Source organism: Nerophis ophidion, linkage group LG03, assembly GCF_033978795.1.
Source record: "Nerophis ophidion isolate RoL-2023_Sa linkage group LG03, RoL_Noph_v1.0, whole genome shotgun sequence".
Lineage (NCBI taxonomy): Eukaryota > Metazoa > Chordata > Actinopteri > Syngnathiformes > Syngnathidae > Nerophis > Nerophis ophidion.
In genome coordinates, this window is record NC_084613.1 from 86,230,326 (window position 1) to 86,253,913 (window position 23,588).

Below are 23,588 nucleotides of genomic sequence, written 5' to 3' on the forward strand. Positions count from 1 at the left end.
CCCAATAAGTTTTTCAACTCGTTTAAGTCGGGGTCCACAATAAGATGTATTTCAGCATGCTAACATGGCCTTTTGTATGCTAGCATGTATTTAAGTATGCTAACATGTATTTCAGTATGTTAACACATATTTTAGCATGCTAACATGTCTTTCCATATGCTAACATGTATTTCAGCATGCTAACATGTATTTCAGCATGCTAACATGTAGTACAGCATGCTAACATGTATTTCAACATGCTAACATGTATTTCAGCATGCTAACATGTATTTCAGCATGCTAACATGTATTTTAGTATGCTAACACATATTTTAGCATGTTAACATGTCTTTCTGTATGCTAACATGTATTTCAGAATGCTAACATATCTTTCTCTATGCTAACATGTATTTCAGCATGCTAACATTTATTTCAGCATGCTAACATGTATTTCAGCATGCTAACATGTATTTCAACATGCTAACATGTATTTCAGCATGCTAACATGTATTTCAGCATGCTAACAGGTATTTCAGCATGCTAGCATGTATTTCTCCATGCTAACATGTATTTCAGAATGCTAACATGTATTTCAGAATGCTAACATGTATTTCAGAATGCTAACATGTATTTCAGCATGCTAACATGTCTTTCCGTTTGCTAACATGTATTTCAGCATGCTAACATGTATTTCCGCATGCTAACATGTATTTCCGCATGCTAACATGTCTTTCCGCATGCTAACATGTATTTCTCTATGCTAACATGTATTTCAGCATGCTAACATGTCTTTCCGTATGCTAACATGTATTTCAGCATGCTAACATGTATTTCTCTATGCTAACATGTATTTCAACATGCTAACATGTATTTCAGCATGCTAACATGTATTTCAGCATGCTAACATGTATTTCTCTATGCTAACATGTATTTCAGCATGCTAACATGTATTTCAGCATGCTAACATGTATTTCTCTATGCTAACATGTATTTCTCTATGCTAACATGTATTTCAGCATGCTAACATGTATTTCAACATGCTAACATGTATTTCAGAATGCTAACAGGTATTTCAGCATGCTAACATGTATTTCAGCATGATAACATGTATTTCAGCATGTTAACACATATTTTAGCATGCTAACATGTCTTTCCATATGCTAACATGTATTTCAGCATGCTAACATGTATTTCAGCATGCTAACATGTATTTCAACATGCTAACATGTATTTCAACATGCTAACATGACATGTCTTGTGTGTTTAAGGGAAAGTAGTGAAGGAGGACAAGTGGCTCTTCATGTGGAGGACAACAAGTTTGTGAGGATCCAAAATGTCAAGGTTAGTACTCTTCACCTTAAATATAACTTCTGACTTAAAGGCCGACTGAAATGAGATGTTCTTATTTAAACGGGGATAGCAGGTCCATTCTATGTGTCATACTTCATCATTTCGCCATATTTTTGCTGAAAGGATTTAGTAGAGAACATCCATGATAAAATTCACAACTTTTGGTCGCTAATAATAAAGCCTTGCCTGTACCGGAAGTAGCAGACGATGTGCGCGTGATGTCACTGGTGTGAGGGCTCCTCACATCCTCACATTGTTTTTAATGTGAACAACCAGCAGTAAGAGCTACTAGGACCGAGAAAGCGACGATTTCCCCATTAATTTTGAGCGAGGATGAAAGATTTGTGGATGAGGAAAGTTAGAGTGAAGCACTAATAAAAGAAAAGAAAAGGCGACGGCTCCAGGCGGCGGCAGTGGGAGAGATTCAGATGTAGTTAGACACATTTACTAGGATAATTCTGGAAAATCCCTTATCTGCTTATTGTGTTAATAGTACTTTAGTGAGATTATAAAGTCATACCTGAAAGTCGGACGGCTGCGGTGAACGCCAGTGTGTCTGAGAGAAGCCGAGGAGCCAAGATCACAGCTGCCTTTTTGAGCTGCAGGATGAGGTCGCGTAATCCACTGAAGTCTCCGGTAAGACTCGACTTAATATCACAATTTTCCCATCCAAAAACTTGCTGGTTGACGTAGAGAAACATGTTCGCTTGACCGCTCTGTGTTAAAGCTTTACAACAAACAAGGAAACACCGGCTGCGTTTCGGTGCTAAAGGCAGCTGCAACAGCATTCTTCTTTGACGTCTCCATTATTAATTGAACAAATTGCAAAAGATTCAGCAACACAGATGTCCAAAATACTGTGTGATTATGCGATGAAAAGAGACGACTTTTAGCCGTGCGTGGTGCTGGCTAATATGTCCCCTCCAACCAATAACATCACAAACACGCGTCATCATTCCGCGACGTTTTCAACAAGAAACTTCGCGGGAAATTTAAAATTTTAATTAATATTTCATCATTGATATATAAACTATCAGACTGCGTGGTCGCTAGTAGTGACTTTCTGTAGGTCTTTAAGGCACTACTATTCCATCCTTCCTTCCTTCCTTCCTCCCTTCATTCTTTCCTACGTATATTCCTGCCTGCCTGCCTTCCTTCTTTCTTTCTTTTCCATTCACACCTTCTTTCCTGCCTTTATTCCTTCCTTCTCTCCTTCTTTCCGACTTTCCTTCCCGCATACCTTCCTGGCTTAGTTTTGTGCCTTGCCTCCTTCCTTACAGCCTGCCTTCCCTTCTTCCTCACTGCCTTCCTTTCATTCTTTCCTACTTTCATTCCTTCCTTTATTTCTTCCTCACTTCCTAACTGCCTTTTTACTGCCTTCTTTCCTACTTTCATTCCTTCCTTTCTATCGTCCTTCTTTACTGCCTACTTCCCTTCCTTCTTTCCTCCTTTCTTTCCTGCCTTCCTTCCTTACTTCCTTCCCCTTTTTACTTCCTTTCTTCCCACCTTCCTACTTTTCCTCCTTCCTTCTGTCCTACTTTCCTTCCTGGCTTCCTTTGTGCCTTGCTTCCTTCCATTTTTCCTTCCTTTCTTCCTGTCTTCCCTCTTTCCTTTCTTCCTTCCATCCTGCCTGCCGGCTTGCCTTCCCTTCTTCCTTCCTTCGTTCATTCTTATCTACTTTCATTCCTTTCTGCCTTCCTTCTTGCCTCTCTTCTTTCCCCACTTCCTAACTGCCTTCTTTATTGCCTACTTTCCTTTCTTCTTTCCTACTGTCTTCCTGCATTCCTTCCTGGCTTCCTTTGTCCCTTACTTCCCTTCATTTTTCCTTCCTACCTGCCTTATTTTTCCTTTATGCCTTGCACCCTTCCTGCCTCCCTTCCTTCCCCACTGCCTTCCTTCCGTTGTTCACTCTTTCCTACTTTCCTTCCTTCTTTCCTCTTGCCTTTCTTCATTTTTTCTTTCTTAATTTATTCCTGCGTTCCTTCCTTCCTTTCATCCATCTTGACTTCTGTCCTGCCTGCCTTCCTTCCCTCCATCCTTTCCTACGTCCTTACTGCCTTCCCTCTTTCTTTCTTATTTTTCTTCCTTTCTGTCTTCCTTCTTACTTGCCTTTCTTCCTTCTTTCCTTTTCTACTTTTCTTTCTTCTTTCCTTAATGACTTCTTTTGTGCCTTGCTTCCTTTTTTCCTTCCTTTCTTCCTGCCCTCCTTCTTTCCTTACGGCCTGCCTTCATTCTTTCCTACTTTCATTCCTTTCTGCCTTCCATCCATCCTTCCTCACTTTGTAACTGCCTTCTTTACTGCCTACTTTCCTTCCTTCTTTCTTACTTTTTTTCCTGCCTTCCTTTTGTGGCTTGCTTCGTTCCCCTTTTCCTTCCTTTATTCCGGTTTTACTTCCTTCCTGCCTTCTTTCTTTCCTTTTGTCCTGCCTGCCTGCCTGCCTCCCTTCCATCTCCCCCACTTCCTTTGTTCATTCTTTCCTACTTTCATTCCTTCCTTCCCTTCCTCCTGCCTTTCTTCATTTTTTCTTCCTTACTTCCTTCCTTCCTGTCTGCCTTCCTTTCCTACTTCCTTACTGCCTCCCTTCTTTCATTCTTATTTTTCTTTCTTCCTTTTTCCTTGACTTTCTTCCATTCCTTCTTTCCGACGTTCCTTAATGGCTTCCTTTGTGCCTTGCTTCCCTCCATTTTCCCTTTCTTTCTTCCTACCTTCCTTCTTTCCTTACTGGCTGCCTTCCTTCCGGCCTCCCTTCCTTCCTTTCTTCCTTACTCACTTTGTAACTGCTTTCTTTACTACTTACTTTCCTTCCTTCTTTCCTGCCTTCCTTTGTGCATTGCTTTCTTCCTGTTTTCCTTCCCTCCTTCCTTTTTTCTTTCCTTTTGTCCTTCCTGCCTGCCTGCCCCCCTTCCGTATCCCCCCACTTCCTTTGTTCATTCTTTCCTACTTTCATTCCTTCCTTCTTTCCCTCTGCCTTTCTTTCTTCCTTTTTTTTTTTACCTTCCTTCATTTTTTCTTTCTTCCTTCCTTCTTACTTGCCTTTCTTCCTTCCTTTGTTCTTACTTTCCTTCCTTCTTTCCTTAATGACTTCCTTTTTGTTTTGCTTCCTTCCTGCTTTCCTTTTTTCCTACTTTTGTTCCTTTCTTCCTTCCTCACTTTGTAACTGCCTTCTTTAATGCCTACTTTTCTGCCTTCTTTCCTACTTTCTTTCCTGCTTTCCTTTGTGCCTTGCTTTCTTCATGTTTTCCTTCCCCCTGCCTTCTTTCTTTCCTTTTGTCCTTTCTGCCTGCCTGCCTCCCTTCCATTTCTCCCACCTTCTTTATTCATTCTTTCTTTCTTCCTTTTTTTGTGCCTTCCTTCATTTTTTCTTTCTTTCTTTCTTCCTTCCTTCTTACTTGCCTTTCTTCCTTCCTTCTTTCCTACTTTCCTTTCTTCTTTCCTTAATGACTTCCTTTTTGCCTTGCTTCCTTCCCTTTTTCCTTCTTGCCTTCCTTCTTTCCTTACTGCCTGCCTTCCTTCCTGCTTTCATTCTTTCCTATTTTTGTTCCTTTCTGCCTTCCTTCCGTTCTTTCTTTCTTCCTTCCTTTCTTCCTTCCTCACTTTGTAACTGCCTTCTTTAATGCCTACTTTCCTTCCTTCTTTCCTACTTTCTTTCCTGCTTTCCTTTGTGCCTGGCTTTCTTCCTGTTTTCCTTCCCTCCTGCCTTCTTTCTTTCCTTTTGTCCTTCCTGCCTCCCTGCCTCCCTTCCGTCTCTCCCCACTACCTTTATTAATTCTTTCTTCCTTTTTTCATGCCTTCCTTCATTTTTTCTTTCTTTCTTCCTTCCTTCCTTCTTACTTGCCTTTCTTCCTTCCTTCTTTCCTACTTTCCTTACTTCTTTCCTTAATGATTTCCTTTTTGCCTTGCTTCCTTCCCTTTTTCCTTCCTGCCTTCCTTCTTTCCTTACTGCCTACCTTCCTTTCTGCTTTCCTTCTTTCCTATTTTTGTTCCTTTCTGCCTTCCTTCCTTCCTTTCTTACTTTGTAACTGCCTTCTTTAATGCCTACTTTCCTTCCTTCTTTCCTACTTTCTTTCCTGCTTTCCTTTGTGCCTTGCTTTCTTCCTGTTTTCCTTCCCTCCTGCCTTCTTTCTTTTCTTTTGTCCTTCCTGCCTGCCTGCCTCCCTTCCGTCCCTCCCCACTACCTTTATTCATTCTTTCCTTCCTTCTTCATTTTTTCATGCCTTCCTTCTTTCTTCCTTTTTTCTTGCCTTCCTTTATTTTTTCTTTCTTCCTTCCTTCTTTCCTACTTTCCTTTCTTCTTTCCTTAATGACTTCCTTTTTGCCTTGCTTCCTTTCCTTTTTCCTTCCTGCCTTCCTTCTTTCCTTACTGCCTGCCTTCCTTCCTGCTTTCCTTCCTTCCTATCTTTGTTCCTTTCTGCCTTCCTTCCTTCCCTTCTTCCTTCCTCACTTTGTAACTGCCTTCTTTAATGCCTACTTTCCTTCCTTCTTTCCTACTTTCTTTCCTGCTTTCCTTTGTGCCTTGCTTTCTTCTTGTTTTCATTCCCTCCTGCCTTCTTTCTTTCCTTTTGTCCTTCCTGCCTGCCTGCCTGCCTCCCTTCCGTCTCTCCCCACTTCCTTTATTCATTCTTTCTTTCTTTCTTTCTTCCTCTTTTTGTGCCTTTCATTCATTTTTTCTTTCTTCCTTCCTTCCTTACTTGCATTTCTTCCTTCCTTCTTTCTTACTTTCCTTTCTTCTTTCCTTAATGACTTCCTTTTTGCCTTGCTTCCTTCCCTTTTTCCTTCCTGCCTTCCTTCTTTCCTTACTGCCTGCCTTCCTTCCTGCTTTCCTTCTTTCCTATCTTTGTTCCTTTCTGCCTTCCTTCCTTTCTTCCTTCCTCACTTTGTAACTGCGTTCTTTAATGCCTACTTTCCTTCCTTCTTTCCTTCCTGCTTTCCTTTGTGCCTTGCTTTCTTCCTGTTTTCCTTTCCTCCTGCCTTCTTTCTTTTCTTTTGTCCTTCCTGCCTGCCCGCCTCCCCCCGTCCCTTCCTACTTCCTTTATTCATTCTTTTTCTTTCTTCCTTTTTTCGTGCCTTCCTTCCCCCATATCATAAAATGAATCAACTAAATAAATGATGACAATGTTTTTTTTTTAATAAATTTGAAGTACAAATAAAAATACTGTTTCACTAATTAAGTCATAATTTTTGCCCTGAAGACACTTATCTATGACTTCCTGACTACAGCAATACAACTTGGACAAGCCTGAAATGACTGAGTGTCAGAAAATAAAATATAACAACTGAACAACAGTGTTATGATCAGCTCACTATTGGTGTTACATTAAAAAAATATACATTTGTTATGAGTACAAGTATCGATCGAAAGGTGCCGGGATTTGATACCGTATCGGTCCAAATGTGAAAGTTACCCGTCCCTAGTGCATTGTTTGTGTGCGATGCAGTTATTTAGTAACAATATATTAAACATAGTTTTGAAATGTATATCTCTTTTAGTGTGCGTGCAGGACTATTAAATGACTTTCCCATGATGCTCAGCTGCTGTGCAATCTTTCCACGGCCGTCCACAATTCCTCGGCAGTAAGCAGAAAGGTGTCGGGCGCAGCAGGCTAATGAATGGAAAACACACGCTGGCGTTTTCCACACCACAAGTTCTAGCGCAAACATAAAGTGGTCTCTCCGCCTTTGTTGTGGTCGTACAGTCACACGTTTTCTCTTTCCTCCTCGCCCTGCTGCCTGTCAAGCTGGACGGACGCACGGACCACACCTTGGACTCCAGGGAGAAACTTCTGGAGTTCTGTTTCGACTACTGCTACTGGTCGGTGTACCCAGAGGACCCCCACTGTGCATCACAGGAGGAGGTGACCACCACACACACACACACACACACACACACTGTGATTAGATCAAGCAGAGTCCTCGTGCGCTTGCCTCTATAGTTGGATAATGACACATCCTGCTGATTGGAGGGTGTTGCTGCAACTTAAAGGAAGGAAATCTTGCTTGATGTGTATATTCAAGATAAAAATAACGATGAGTCCCCCCTGTTAATGTTGAACACTGCAAGTACAAAATTTCCCCATATGAGTTGGGAAATTGTGTTAGATGTAAATATAAACAGAATACAATGATTTGCAAATCCTTTTCAAGCCATATTCAGTTGAATATGCTACAAAGACAAGATATTTCATGTTCAAACTCATAAACTTTTTTTATTTTTTGCAAATAGAATTTTCATGGCTGCAACACGTGCCAAAGTAGTTGGGAAAGGGCATGTTCACCACTGTGTTACATCACCTTTTCTTTTAACAACACTCAATAAACGTTTGGGAACTGAGGAAACTAATTGTTGAAGCTTTGAAAGTGGAATTCTTTCCCATTCTTGTTTTATGTAGAGCTTCAGTCCTTCAACAGTCCGCTGTCGTATTTTACGCTTCATAATGCGCCACACATTTTCCATGGGAGACAGGTCTGAACTGCTGGCAGGCCAGGAATTTACCCGCACTCTTTTTTTTACAAAGCCACGCTGTTGTAATACGTGCTGAATGTAACTTGGCATTGTCTTGCTGAAATAAGCAGGGGCGTCCATGAAAAAGACGGCGCTTAGATGTTGTTCCAAAACCTGTATGTACCTTTCAGCATTAATGGTGCCCTTCACAGATGTGTAAGTTACCCATGCCTTGGGCACTAATGCACCCCCATACCATCACACATGCCGGTTTTTGAACTTTGCGTCGATAACAGTCTGGGTGGTTCGCTTACTCTTTGGTCCGGATGACACTATGTCAAATTTTTCCAAAAACAGTTTGAAATGTGGACTCGTCAGACCACAGAACACTTTGCCTCTTTGCATCAGTCCATCTTGGATGATCTCGGGCCCAGAGAAGCCGGCGGCGTTTCTGGATGTTGTTGATGAATGACTTTCGCTTTGCATAGTAGAGCTTTAACTTGCACTTACAGATGTAGCGACCAACTGTATTTAGAGACAGTGCTTTTCTGAAGTGTTCCTGAGCCCATGTGGTGATATATTTTAGAGATTGATGTCGGTTTTTGATGCAGTGCCGTCTGAGGGATGGAAGGTCACGGTCATTCAATGTTGGTTTCCGGCCATGCTGCTTACGTGGAGTGATTTCTCCAGATTCTCTGAACCTTTTGATGATATTATGGAGCGTAGATGTTGAAATCCCTAAATTTCTTGCAATGTCACTTTGAGAAAGGTTGTTCTTAAACTGTTTGACTATTTGCTCACACAGTTGTGGACAAAGGGGTGTACCTCGCCCCATCCTTTCTTGTGAAAGACTGAGCATTTTTTTGGGAAGCTGTTTTTATAGCCAATCATGGCACCCACCTGTTCCCAATTAGCCTGCACACCTGTGGGATGTTCCAAATAAGTGTTTGATGAGCATTCCTCAACTTTATCAGGATTTATTGCCACCTTTCCCAACTTCTTTGTCACGTGTTGCTGGCATCAAATTCTAAAGTTAATGATTATTTGCAAAAAAAAAATGTTTATCAGTTTGAACATCAAATATGTTGTTTTTGTAGCATATTCAACTGAATATGGCTTGAAAAGGATTTGCAAATCATTGTATTCTGTTTATATTTACATCTAACACAATTTCCCAACTCTTATGGAAAAGGGGTTTGTAGTTGAATTTATGGTCAGAGCAGTCTTTGTTTGAGAGAGACGCCACTCTCTCTCTCTCTCTCGCTCGCTGCTACTGCAGAATCTCAAGTCTTGTCCGCAACAAAACATTCTTCTGTTGACCCGTCGTGGGCGAAGGCATCCCTGAGAATTCTGATTTACATCCCCCCCCCCCTCCAAAGCCATAATCTACACTATTGTCTTCTTTGAAAAAGATCTGCTTGATGACCATGCAACTTTTTGGCTGATTTGTATTTAAAAGTGGCCTTTGACGCAAACATCACGTCTGTGTGTGTTTGTTTGTGTTTAGCAGACTACTTCCTGGTTTGTTTGTATGTCAGCAAACCCCTTCCTGGTTTGTTGGTGTGTTAGCAAACCACTTCCTGTTTGTTTGTATGTCAGCAGACTACTTCCTGTTTTGTTTGTATGTCAGCAAACCCCTTCCTGGTTTGTTTGTATGTCAGCAGACTACTTCCTGATTTGTTTGTATGTCAGCAGACTACTTCCTGGTTTGTTTGTTTGTCAGCAGACTACTTCCTGATTTGTTTGTGTATGTTAGCAGACCACTTCCCGGTTTAATTGTATGTTAGCAGACTACTTCCTGGTTTGTTTGTATATTAGAAGACCACTTCCTAGTTTGTTTATATGTCAGCCGACAACTTCCTGGTTTGTTTGTATGTCAGCAGACTACTTCCTGGTTTGTTTGTTTGTCAGCAGACTACTTCCTGATTTGTTTGTGTATGTTAGCAGACCACTTCCCGGTTTAATTTTATGTTAGCAGACTACTTCCTGTTTTTTTTTTGTATATTAGAAGACCACTTCCTAGTTTGTTTGTATGTCAGCCGACTACTTCCTGGTTTGTTTGTATGTCAGCAGACTACTTCCTGGTTTGTTTGTTTGTATGTCAGCAGACTACTTCCTGGTTTGTTTGTATGTCAGCCAACTACTTCCCGGTTTGTTTGTATGTCAGCAGACTACTTCCAGATTTGTTTGTGTATGTTAGCAGACCAATTACCGGTTTAATTGTATGTTAGCAGACTACTTCCTGGTTTGTTTGTATATTAGAAGACCACTTCCGAGTTTGTTTGTATGTCAGCCGACGACTTCCTGGTTTGTTTGTATGTCAGCAGACTACTTCCTGGTTTGTTTGTATGTCAGCAGACTACTTCTTGGTTTGTTTGTATGTCAGCAGACTACTTCCTGATTTGTTTGTGTATGTTAGCAGACTACTTCCTGGTTTGTTTGTATAATAGAAGACCACTTCCTAGTTTGTTTGTATGTCAGCCGACTACTTCCTGGTTTGTTTGTATGTCAGCAGACTACTTCCTGATTTGTTTGTGTATGTTAGCAGACCACTTCCCGGTTTAATTGTATGTTAGCAGACTACTTCCTGGTTTGTTTGTATATTAGAAGACCACTTCCTAGTTTGTTTGTATGTTAGCAGACTACTTCCTGGTTTGTTTGTATATTAGAAGACCACTTCCTAGTTTGTTTATATGCCAGCCGACTACTTCCTGTTTTGTTTGTATGTCAGCAGACTACTTCCTGGTTTGTTTGTATGTCAGCCGACTACTTCCTGATTTGTTTGTGTATGTTAGCAGACAACTTCCCGGTTTAATTGTATGTTAGCAGACTCCTTCCTGGTTTGTTTGTATATTAGAAGACCACTTCCTAGTTTGTTTTTATGTCAGCCGACTACTTCCTGGTTTGTTTGTATATTAGAAGACCACTTCCTAGTTTGTTTGTATGTCAGCCGACTACTTCCTTTTTTGTTTGTATGTCAGCCGACTACTTCCTGGTTTGTTTGTTTATGTTAGCAGACCACTTCCCAGTTTATTTGTATGTTAGCAGACTACTTCCTGGTTTGTTTGTATATTAGAAGACCACTTCCTAGTTTGTTTGTATGTCAGCCGACTACTTCCTGGTTTGTTTGTATGTCAGCCGACTACTTCCTGGTTTGTTTGTATGTCAGCAGACTACTTCCTGATTTGTTTGTGTATGTTAGCAGACCACTTCCCGGTTTAATTGTATGTTAGCAGACTCCTTCCTGGTTTGTTTGTATATTAGAAGACCACTTCCTAGTTTGTTTGTATGTCAGCCGACTACTTCCTGGTTTGTTTGTATGTCAGCAGACTACTTCCGGATTTGTTTGTGTATGTTAGCAGACCACTTCCCGGTTTAATTGTATGTTAGCAGACTACTTCCTGGTTTGTTTGTATATTAGAAGACCACTTCCTAGTTTGTTTGTATGTCAGCCAACTACTTCCTGGTTTGTTTGTATTCCAGCAGACTACTTCCTGATTTGTTTGTGTATGTTAGCAGACCACTTCCCGGTTTAATTGTATGTTAGCAGACTACTTCCTGGTTTGTTAGTATATTAGAAGACCAATTCGTAGTTTGTTTGTATGTCAGCCGACTACTTCCTGGTTTGTTTGAATGTCAGCCGACTACATTCTGGTTTGTTTGTATGTCAGCAGACTACTTCCTGATTTGTTTGTGTATGTTAGCAGACCACTTCCCGGTTTAATTGTATGTTAGCAGACTCCTTCCTGGTTTGTTTGTATATTAGAAGACCACTTCCTAGTTTGTTTTTATGTCAGCCGACTACTTCCTGGTTTGTTTGTATGTCAGCAGACTACTTCCTGGTTTGTTTGTATGTCAGCAGACTACTTCCTGGTTTGTTTGTATGTCAGCAGACTACTTCCTGATTTGTTTGTGTATGTTAGCAGACCACTTCCCGGTTTAATTGTATGTTAGCAGACTACTTCCTGGTTTGTTTGTATATTAGAAGACCACTTCCGAGTTTGTTTGTATGTCAGCCGACGACTTCCTGGTTTGTTTGTATGTTAGCAGACTACTTCCTGGTTTGTTTGTTTGTCAGCAGACTACTTCCTGAATTGTTTGTGTATGTTAGCAGACCACTTCCTGGTTTAATTGTATGTTAGCAGACTACTTCCTGGTATGTTTGTATATTAGAAGACCACTTCCAAGTTCCTTGCATTAGCCGTCTTGGATCACGTCACAAATGAAGTTTTGTCAGGTTCAAACACCAAACTATCTATCACACAAGACAAGAAGAAGGAATCAGGCAGAGACATAGTTGAATTTTGAATGAATGAATGATCTTTATTGTCATTCTGCATGTAAAGGTACAGATCCAACGGTATTTAGGTTGCTTCCCTGAGCTGCTTTGCATTTAAAAAAAAACAAGAAACCACACAATATACAGAAACAACACAATATACAATGTGGCCTAAGACCACTCCAAGAGGCAATGTAAAAACAAAACAAAAAAAATGAGACAATAAAAAGTATAAAATGACTAGTGAAGAGACGTAGTGGGCTGTACACTCAGTTACAGTTTCCCCCTACGCTCTAAGGTACAGTCCCACGTGCTCCTCTATTTATCTGGGAGGTCCCTAGTTAACATCACTGAGGCTGCAAGCAGCCCCAGTAGACACAATACATGATTATTCAGAATGGAAATGTGCTGACACTCGTGATTTTTCCCTGTCTCTGTCCTGTCCTCGCCGAGGTACTCGATGTCCGTCCTTGGCTGTCAAACTGAGAGAAAACTTTGCAAAGCAAGACCACAAGTTGTGTCTTTGCACGGATAGAAAAGTACAACTTCAGCACAATTGATAATAACTATAGCAACGGCCTTTAAGCATAAGAGTTGTGTGATAACTTATACATAATTATTTTAACCATTTTTCACTCAGGTGTTGCCACAGATATTATTATAGTTTTTTATGTTGTATTAAATTTTTTGGAGGAAAAAAAATATTGAAAACATAAAATATGTACAATTTTTCCTTTAATCTTTCTTTATATTTAACGGATTTTTTTGAAGATGGAAAAAAATATTTGTTGGTTTGTCAAGGATGACTTAAGGTTTAACTTTTATTTTTCTGGATAAATGGCCATTGAAGGTCCATATTTTCAACACTTGTAATTAGAGATGTCCGATAACATCGGACTGCCGATATTATCAGCCGATGAATGCTTTGAAATGTAATATCGGAAATTATCGGTATCTGTTCCAAAAAGTAAAATTTAGGACTTTTTAAAAGGCCGCTGTACGCAGTGGTGCACGGATGTAGGGAGAAATACAGAGCAGTAGCGTCTCCCAGTCAGCAAAACCCTCCCCCATCCCCTCTTCCACACACAACAACGGAGTTGCAGCATGACTGCAGCATGTGAACCGCTGCAAGCATAACATAACAAGAGTGTGTTGTTGCCGGTGCTGTAGCCGTGGCTTACAAGCCAGCTCTCTCTGTGACTGACTAACGGCATAGTTTGGGATTATTTTAAAGTGTGATTATTTTAAAGGAGATACACGATGAATACAAACGGAAGATGAATTAAAATCAAACAGCAAAAACAAGTAGTACCACACGGTTGTCGCTTAAAGACTACGCCGAGAAAAAACAAAAATACAACAAAAAACACCCGTCTCAACGCAGCATTTCAAAAGCTCTGGCTGACTGGTAGACCACTTCAAGCACTCACCACCAGCTTGCAGCACATTTTTGTTACTCATACAGATACATTAGATTAGGGCAGAGTGAACCCAGTTTATAATTTCCTGTTATACAGTATACCAGGCAGTCTTGCACTAAAGGAGGACTACCGTATTTCCTTGAATTGCCGCCAGGCATATTGTATGCGCCTGCCTAGAATTACCGCCGGGTCAAACTCGCTTCGCAAAATAATTAGCGCATGCTTTGTATTACCGCCGGGTCAAACTCGCGACGTCACGAGTGACACTTCCCCTCTCATCATTTTCAAAATGGAGGAGGCTGATTTCAATACGGGTAATTTGAAATCGCATGAAGGGAAGAATATTAGGAGCTATTCAGTAGGATTTAAGGTCCAAGCTATTGAATACCGGTATGCTAAAAAGAACAGGAATAAGCTATGTTTTATTAATATACCTGTGGAGCCGATGGTCCGACAGACAGGCAGGGCATGCTAGATGCCCAAGATAGCGGCGAGAAGGCGGAGCGGAAAAGCGACCTGGACTGAGGTTTTATTAAAAAATGAACAAAGTCAAACTGCTCAAGCCATGTCCTTCCTTGGTGGTCCCGGGAACCCGCAAGACAACGGCTTGAGACCGTCACAATACTGTAGCTGCGTGTGTCCAATATGAGTCATTAAATGACTCCTGCCTCCTGGTGGTAGAGGGCGCTAGTGATCCTTCTTGCGACTACTCGGCTGCAGAAGAAGTGACTTAGTGACCGGATATGACGGACCTTCTAATAGCAGTTTTCTAAACTGGACTTTCAATCGAAGCAAGAGGTAATAAAGGAAGATCTCCATCAAGACAGAGAGACTTTTAAAACTGAAGAAAGATAAGGAAGACTTCTATAAACAAGTTATCGATTTTGATCAGAATGGACTATATTTATAAGTCAAGGTAAGACCATAATAACGTTTTTTTTTTATTAAATGTGCTTTTCATGATGGTATCCTTACACCACACTCAAATTTTTACTGCATGCCTTTGGTAAGTGCCGGAGTTAGAAGAGGTTTTAAAATAATTAGCGCATGCTTACTTTTACTGCATGCCTTTGGTAAGCGCAGGAGTGAGAAGAGGTTTTAAATTAATTAGCACCCCGGCGGCAATTCAAGGAAATATGTTATGTTGTTGTTTACTTTATTACTCTAGTAAACTCTGGACTGAAGCTGTGTGCCTTCATTGTTTTTGTAGCTGTTGTTTTGAGGCATGTTAGAAAAAAAGAAAGAAAATAATGCACTTTGTGAAAGTTGGTATAGCTCGGTTGGTAGAGTGGCCGTGCCAGCAGGGTTGCAGGTTCGAATCCCGCTTCTGCCATCCTAGTCACTGCCGTTGTGTCCTTGGGCAAGACACTTTACCCACCTGCTCCCAGTGCCACCCACACTGCTTTAAATGTAACTTAGATATTGGGTTTCAGTATGTAAAGCGCTTTGAGTCACTAGAGAAAAGCGCTATATAAATATAATTCCCTTCACTACATTGTTTAATGCATCCAGCGGGGCATCAAAAAAAAATTAGGCATAATAATGTGTTCATTCCACAACTGTATATATCTGTATCGGTTCGTATCGGAATCGGTAATTAATAGTTGGACAATATCGTCAAAAAAGCCATTATCGGAAATCTCTACTTGTAAAGTTCCCATTTGAATTTTCAGTTCCTTTGTTAAGTCTGCCTGCCCTCTGTTTTCTCAAAGACTCAAAAATAGTCCCAAGTTTTTCCTCCCCCCCCCCTACAGTAAGAGGTTTCGCTCTGGACTCTGGACTCTGTCCTCCCCATGGGACTCCGATAATCTCAGCCTGTAAGAGTGGGGGAAAAACTGGATTTTCACTCCTGCTTTTCTAGTCCGACTGTGTCCTGCAGCGCCACGCCCAGAGACCCTCGCAGAGACACAGCCTCCCCTCTCGCGCTCTGGTCTACACCAGAAACATGTGGGCGTTACCCTTCAAAAAAAAAAAGAGAAGAAATCTGGCACGGTGAACTGCATTTAGGGGTGCAGATGTGGTCTGCAAGGGGAAAATAAACTTGTATCTTTGTGTCGAGAAGGCGGTTCGCTTGTAGAGGACGGAGAGCTGCTTTAGGACTTGGATCCTGAGAGATCTGAGAGAAGAATAAATACATGTATTGTTGTGGTAAACACAAGTTCAAGAGCAAGAAGGGGAACAGTGAGGCAGACAGATGGGAAAGTGAATTCCATGGTCAGAAGCAGTGAGGGAGGAGGGGGGGGGGGACATGGTCCAGGAGGATGTTGGCTGGGTGGGGGTTGGATAGCAGACCATCTCACAGCTGCTTCACAAAGACAATTATCACTCTTATGCTTGTCTCTTGTGAAAAAGTGACTTTTTTTGTCCCACTCCTTAATGGGAAGTTATGTATGACCTTTTTTACATTGTTGTATGTGATATATGACATCTATGACGTTGTTGTATGTGATATATGACATCTATTACATTGTTGTATGTGATATATGACATCTATGACATTGTTGTATGTGATATATGACATCTATGACATTGTTGTATGTGATATATGACATCTATGACATTGTTGTATGTGATATATGACATCTATTACATTGTTGTATGTGATATATGACATCTATTACATTGTTGTATGTGATATATGACATCTATTACGTTGTTGTATGTGATATATGACATCTATGACATTGTTGTATGTGATACATGACATCTATTACATTGTTGTATGTGATATATGACATCTATTACATTGTTGTATGTGATATATGACATCTATTACGTTGTTGTATGTGACAAATGACATCTATTACATTGTTGTATGTGATATATGACATCTATTACATTGTTGTATGTGATATATGACATCTATTACATTGTTGTATGTGATATATGACATCTATGACATTGTTGTATGTGATATATGACATCTATGACATTGTTGTATGTGATATATGACATCTATGACATTGTTGTATGTGATATATGACATCTATGACATTGTTGTATGTGATATATGACATCTATGACATTGTTGTATGTGATATATGACATCTATGACATTGTTGTATGTGATATATGACATCTATTACATTGTTGTATGTGATATATGACATCTATTACATTGTTGTATGTGATATATGACATCTATGACATTGTTGTATGTGATATATGACATCTATGACGTTGTTGTATGTGATATATGACATCTATTACGTTGTTGTATGCGATATATGACATCTATTACGTTGTTGTATGTGATATATGACATCTATGACATTGTTGTATGTGATATATGACATCTATTACGTTGTTGTATGTGATATATGACATCTATTACGTTGTTGTATGTGATATATGACATCTATGACATTGTTGTATGTGATATATGACATCTATTACATTGTTGTATGTGATATATGACATCTATTACGTTGTTGTATGTGATATATGACATCTATTACGTTGTTGTATGTGATATATGACATCTATTACGTTGTTGTATGTGATATATGACATCTATGACATTGTTGTATGTGATATATGACATCTATGACATTGTTGTATGTGATATATGACATCTATGACATTGTTGTATGTGATATATGACATCTATGACATTGTTGTATGTGATATATGACATCTATGACATTGTTGTATGTGATATATGACATCTATGACATTGTTGTATGTGATATATGACATCTATGACGTTGTTGTATGTGATATATGACATCTATGACATTGTTGTATGTGATATATGACATCTATGACATTGTTGTATGTGATATGACATCTGTGACATTGTTGTATGTGATATATGACATCTATTACATTGTTGTATGTGATATATGACATCTGTGACATTGTTGTATGTGATATATGACATCTATGACATTGTTGTATGTGATATATGACATCTATGACATTGTTGTATGTGATATATGACATCTATGACATTGTTGTATGTGATATATGACATCTATGACATTGTTGTATGTGATATATGACATCTATTACATTGTTGTATGTGATATATGACATCTGTGACATTGTTGTATGTGATATATGACATCTATTACATTGTTGTATGTGATATATGACATCTATGACATTGTTGTATGTGATATATGACATCTATGACATTGTTGTATGTGATATATGACATCTATGACATTGTTGTATGTGATATATGACATCTATGACATTGTTGTATGTGATATATGACATCTATGACGTTGTTGTATGTGATATATGACATCTATGACATTGTTGTATGTGATATATGACATCTATGACGTTGTTGTATGTGATATATGACATCTATGACATTGTTGTATGTGATATATGACATCTATGACATTGTTGTATGTGATATATGACATCTATGACGTTGTTGTATGTGATAAATGACATCTATGACATTGTTGTATGTGATATATGACATCTATGACATTGTTGTATGTGATATATGACATCTATGACATTGTTGTATGTGATATATGACATCTATGACATTGTTGTATGTGATATATGACATCTATGACATTGTTGTATGTGATATATGACATCTATGACATTGTTGTATGTGATATATGACATCTATGACATTGTTGTATGTGATATATGACATCTATGACATTGTTGTATGTGATATATGACATCTATGACATTGTTGTATGTGATATATGACATCTATGACATTGTTGTATGTGATATATGACATCTATGACATTGTTGTATGTGATATATGACATCTATGACATTGTTGTATGTGATATATGACATCTATGACATTGTTGTATGTGATATATGACATCTATGACATTGTTGTATGTGATATATGACATCTATGACATTGTTGTATGTGATATATGACATCTATGACATTGTTGTATGTGATATATGACATCTATGACATTGTTGTATGTGATATATGACATCTATGACATTGTTGTATGTGATATATGACATCTATGACATTGTTGTATGTGATATATGACATCTATGACATTGTTGTATGTGATATATGACATCTATGACATTGTTGTATGTGATATATGACATCTATGACATTGTTGTATGTGATATATGACATCTATTACGTTGTTGTATGTGATATATGACATCTATTACATTGTTGTATGTGATATATGACATCTATGACATTGTTGTATGTGATATATGACATCTATGACATTGTTGTATGTGATATATGACAACTGTGACATTGTTGTATGTGATATATGACATCTATTACGTTGTTGTATGTGATATATGACATCTATGACATTGTTGTATGTGATATATGACATCTATGACATTGTTGTATGTGATATATGACATCTATGACATTGTTGTATGTGATATATGACATCTATGACATTGTTGTATGTGATATATGACATCTATGACATTGTTGTATGTGATATATGACATCTATGACATTGTTGTATGTGATATATGACATCTATGACATTGTTGTATGTGATATATGACATCTATTACATTGTTGTATGTGATATATGACATCTATTACATTGTTGTATGTGATATATGACATCTATTACATTGTTGTATGTGATATATGACATCTATGACATTGTTGTATGTGATATATGACATCTATGACATTGTTGTATGTGATATATGACATCTATGACATTGTTGTATGTGATATATGACATCTATGACATTGTTGTATGTGATATATGACATCTATGACGTTGTTGTATGTGATATATGACATCTATGACATTGTTGTATGTGATATATGACATCTATGACGTTGTTGTATGTGATATATGACATCTATGACATTGTTGTATGTGATATATGACATCTATGACATTGTTGTATGTGATATATGACATCTATGACATTGTTGTATGTGATATATGACATCTATGACATTGTTGTATGTGATATATGACATCTATGACATTGTTGTATGTGATATATGACATCTATGACGTTGTTGTATGTGATAAATGACATCTATGACATTGTTGTATGTGATATATGACATCTATGACATTGTTGTATGTGATATATGACATCTATGACATTGTTGTATGTGATATATGACATCTATGACATTGTTGTATTTGATATATGACATCTATGACATTGTTGTATGTGATATATGACATCTATGACGTTGTTGTATGTGATAAATGACATCTATGACATTGTTGTATGTGATATATGACATCTATGACATTGTTGTATGTGATATATGACATCTATGACATTGTTGTATGTGATATATGACATCTATGACATTGTTGTATGTGATATATGACATCTATGACATTGTTGTATGTGATATGACATCTATGACATTGTTGTATGTGATATATGACATCTATGACATTGTTGTATGTGATATATGACATCTATGACATTGTTGTATGTGATATATGACATCTATGACATTGTTGTATGTGATATATGACATCTATGACATTGTTGTATGTGATATATGACATCTATGACATTGTTGTATGTGATATATGACATCTATGACATTGTTGTATGTGATATATGACATCTATGACATTGTTGTATGTGATATATGACATCTATGACATTGTTGTATGTGATATATGACATCTATGACATTGTTGTATGTGATATATGACATCTATGACATTGTTGTATGTGAATATGACATCTATGACATTGTTGTATGTGATATATGACATCTATTACGTTGTTGTATGTGATAAATGACATCTATGACATTGTTGTATGTGATATATGACATCTATTACATTGTTGTATGTGATATATGACATCTATGACATTGTTGTATGTGATATATGACATCTATGACATTGTTGTATGTGATATATGACATCTATGACATTGTTGTATGTGATATATGACATCTATGACATTGTTGTATGTGATATATGACATCTATGACATTGTTGTATGTGATATATGACATCTATGACATTGTTGTATGTGATATATGACATCTATGACATTGTTGTATGTGATATATGACATCTATGACATTGTTGTATGTGATATATGACATCTATGACATTGTTGTATGTGATATATGACATCTATGACATTGTTGTATGTGATATATGACATCTATGACATTGTTGTATGTGATATATGACATCTATGACATTGTTGTATGTGATATATGACATCTATGACATTGTTGTATGTGATATATGACATCTATGACATTGTTGTATGTGATATATGACATCTATTACGTTGTTGTATGTGATATATGACATCTATTACATTGTTGTATGTGATATATGACATCTATGACATTGTTGTATGTGATATATGACATCTATGACATTGTTGTATGTGATATATGACAACTGTGACATTGTTGTATGTGATATATGACATCTATTACGTTGTTGTATGTGATATACTGTATGACATCTATTACATTGTTGTATGTGATATATGACATCTATTACGTTGTTGTATGTGATATATGACATCTATGACATTGTTGTATGTGATATATGACATCTATTACATTGTTGTATGTGATATATGACATCTATGACATTGTTGTATGTGATATATGACATCTATGACATTGTTGTATGTGATATATGACATCTATTACATTGTTGTATGTGATATATGACATCTATGACATTGTTGTATGTGATATATGACATCTATGACATTGTTGTATGTGATATATGACATCTATGACATTGTTGTATGTGATATATGACATCTATGACATTGTTGTATGTGATATATGACATCTATGACATTGTTGTATGTGATATATGACATCTATTACATTGTTGTATGTGATATATGACATCTATGACATTGTTGTATGTGATATATGACAACTGTGACATTGTTGTATGTGATATATGACATCTATTACGTTGTTGTATGTGATATACTGTATGACATCTATTACATTGTTGTATGTGATATATGACATCTATTACGTTGTTGTATGTGATATATGACATCTATGACATTGTTGTATGTGATATATGACATCTATTACATTGTTGTATGTGATATATGACATCTATGACGTTGTTGTATGTGATATATGACATCTATGACATTGTTGTATGTGATATATGACATCTATGACATTGTTGTATGTGATATATGACATCTATGACATTGTTGTATGTGATATATGACATCTATTACATTGTTGTATGTGATATATGACATCTATGACATTGTTGTATGTGATATATGACATCTATTACATTGTTGTATGTGATATATGACATCTATGACATTGTTGTATGTGATATATGACATCTATTACATTGTTGTATGTGATATATGACATCTATGACATTGTTGTATGTGATATATGACATCTATGACATTGTTGTATGTGATATATGACATCTATGACATTGTTGTATGTGATATATGACATCTATGACATTGTTGTATGTGATATATGACATCTATTACATTGTTGTATGTGATATATGACATCTATGACATTGTTGTATGTGATATATGACATCTATGACATTGTTGTATGTGATATATGACATCTATGACATTGTTGTATGTGATATATGACATCTATTACATTGTTGTATGTGATATATGACATCTATGACATTGTTGTATGTGATATATGACATCTATGACATTGTTGTATGTGATATATGACATCTATGACATTGTTGTATGTGATATATGACATCTATGACATTGTTGTATGTGATATATGACAACTGTGACATTGTTGTATGTGATATATGACATCTATTACGTTGTTGTATGTGATATATGACATCTATGACATTGTTGTATGTGATATATGACATCTATGACATTGTTGTATGTGATATATGACATCTATGACATTGTTGTATGTGATATATGACATCTATGACGTTGTTGTATGTGATAAATGACATCTATGACGTTGTTGTATGTGATATATGACATCTATGACATTGTTGTATGTGATATATGACATCTATGACATTGTTGTATGTGATATATGACATCTATGACATTGTTGTATGTGATATATGACATCTATGACATTGTTGTATGTGATATATGACATCTATGACATTGTTGTATGTGATATATGACATCTATGACATTGTTGTATGTGATATATGACATCTATGACATTGTTGTATGTGATATATGACATCTATGACATTGTTGTATGTGATATATGACATCTATGACATTGTTGTATGTGATATATGACATCTATGACATTGTTGTATGTGATATATGACATCTATGACATTGTTGTATGTGATATATGACATCTATGACATTGTTGTATGTGATATATGACATCTATGACATTGTTGTATGTGAATATGACATCTATGACATTGTTGTATGTGATATATGACATCTATTACGTTGTTGTATGTGATAAATGACATCTATGACATTGTTGTATGTGATATATGACATCTATGACATTGTTGTATGTGATATATGACATCTATTACATTGTTGTATGTGATATATGACATCTATTACATTGCTGTATGTGATATATGACATCTATTACATTGTTGTATGTGATACATGACATCTATTACATTGTTGTATGTGATATATGACATCTATGACATTGTTGTATGTGATATATGACATCTATGACATTGTTGTATGTGATAAATGACATCTATGACATTGTTGTATGTGATATATGACATCTATGACATTGTTGTATGTGATATATGACATCTATTACATTGTTGTATGTGATACATGACATCTATTACATTGTTGTATGTGATAAATGACATCTATGACATTGTTGTATGTGATATATGACATCTATGACATTGTTGTATGTGATATATGACATCTATTACATTGTTGTATGTGATACATGACATCTATTACATTGTTGTATGTGATATATGACATCTATGACATTGTTGTATGTGATATATGACATCTATGACATTGTTGTATGTGATATATGACATCTATGACATTGTTGTATGTGATATATGACATCTATGACATTGTTGTATGTGATATATGACATCTATGACGTTGTTGTATGTGATATATGACATCTATGACATTGTTGTATGTGATATATGACATGACATTGTTGTATGTGATATATGACATCTA

General features: G+C 37.1%; 1 protein-coding gene across 1 annotated transcript in view; it reads left to right on the top strand.

The window, feature by feature from the left end:
* The window catches only part of stard9 (StAR-related lipid transfer (START) domain containing 9), a 131,481-nt gene that overhangs the window by 11,729 nt on the left and 96,164 nt on the right, over positions 1 to 23,588 (top strand). The window contains exons 2-3 of the mRNA XM_061896276.1: positions 1,248 to 1,320; positions 7,066 to 7,182. Coding sequence (XP_061752260.1) covers positions 1,248 to 1,320; positions 7,066 to 7,182 — 190 coding nt within the window. The remainder of the gene's footprint in view (positions 1 to 1,247; positions 1,321 to 7,065; positions 7,183 to 23,588) is intronic.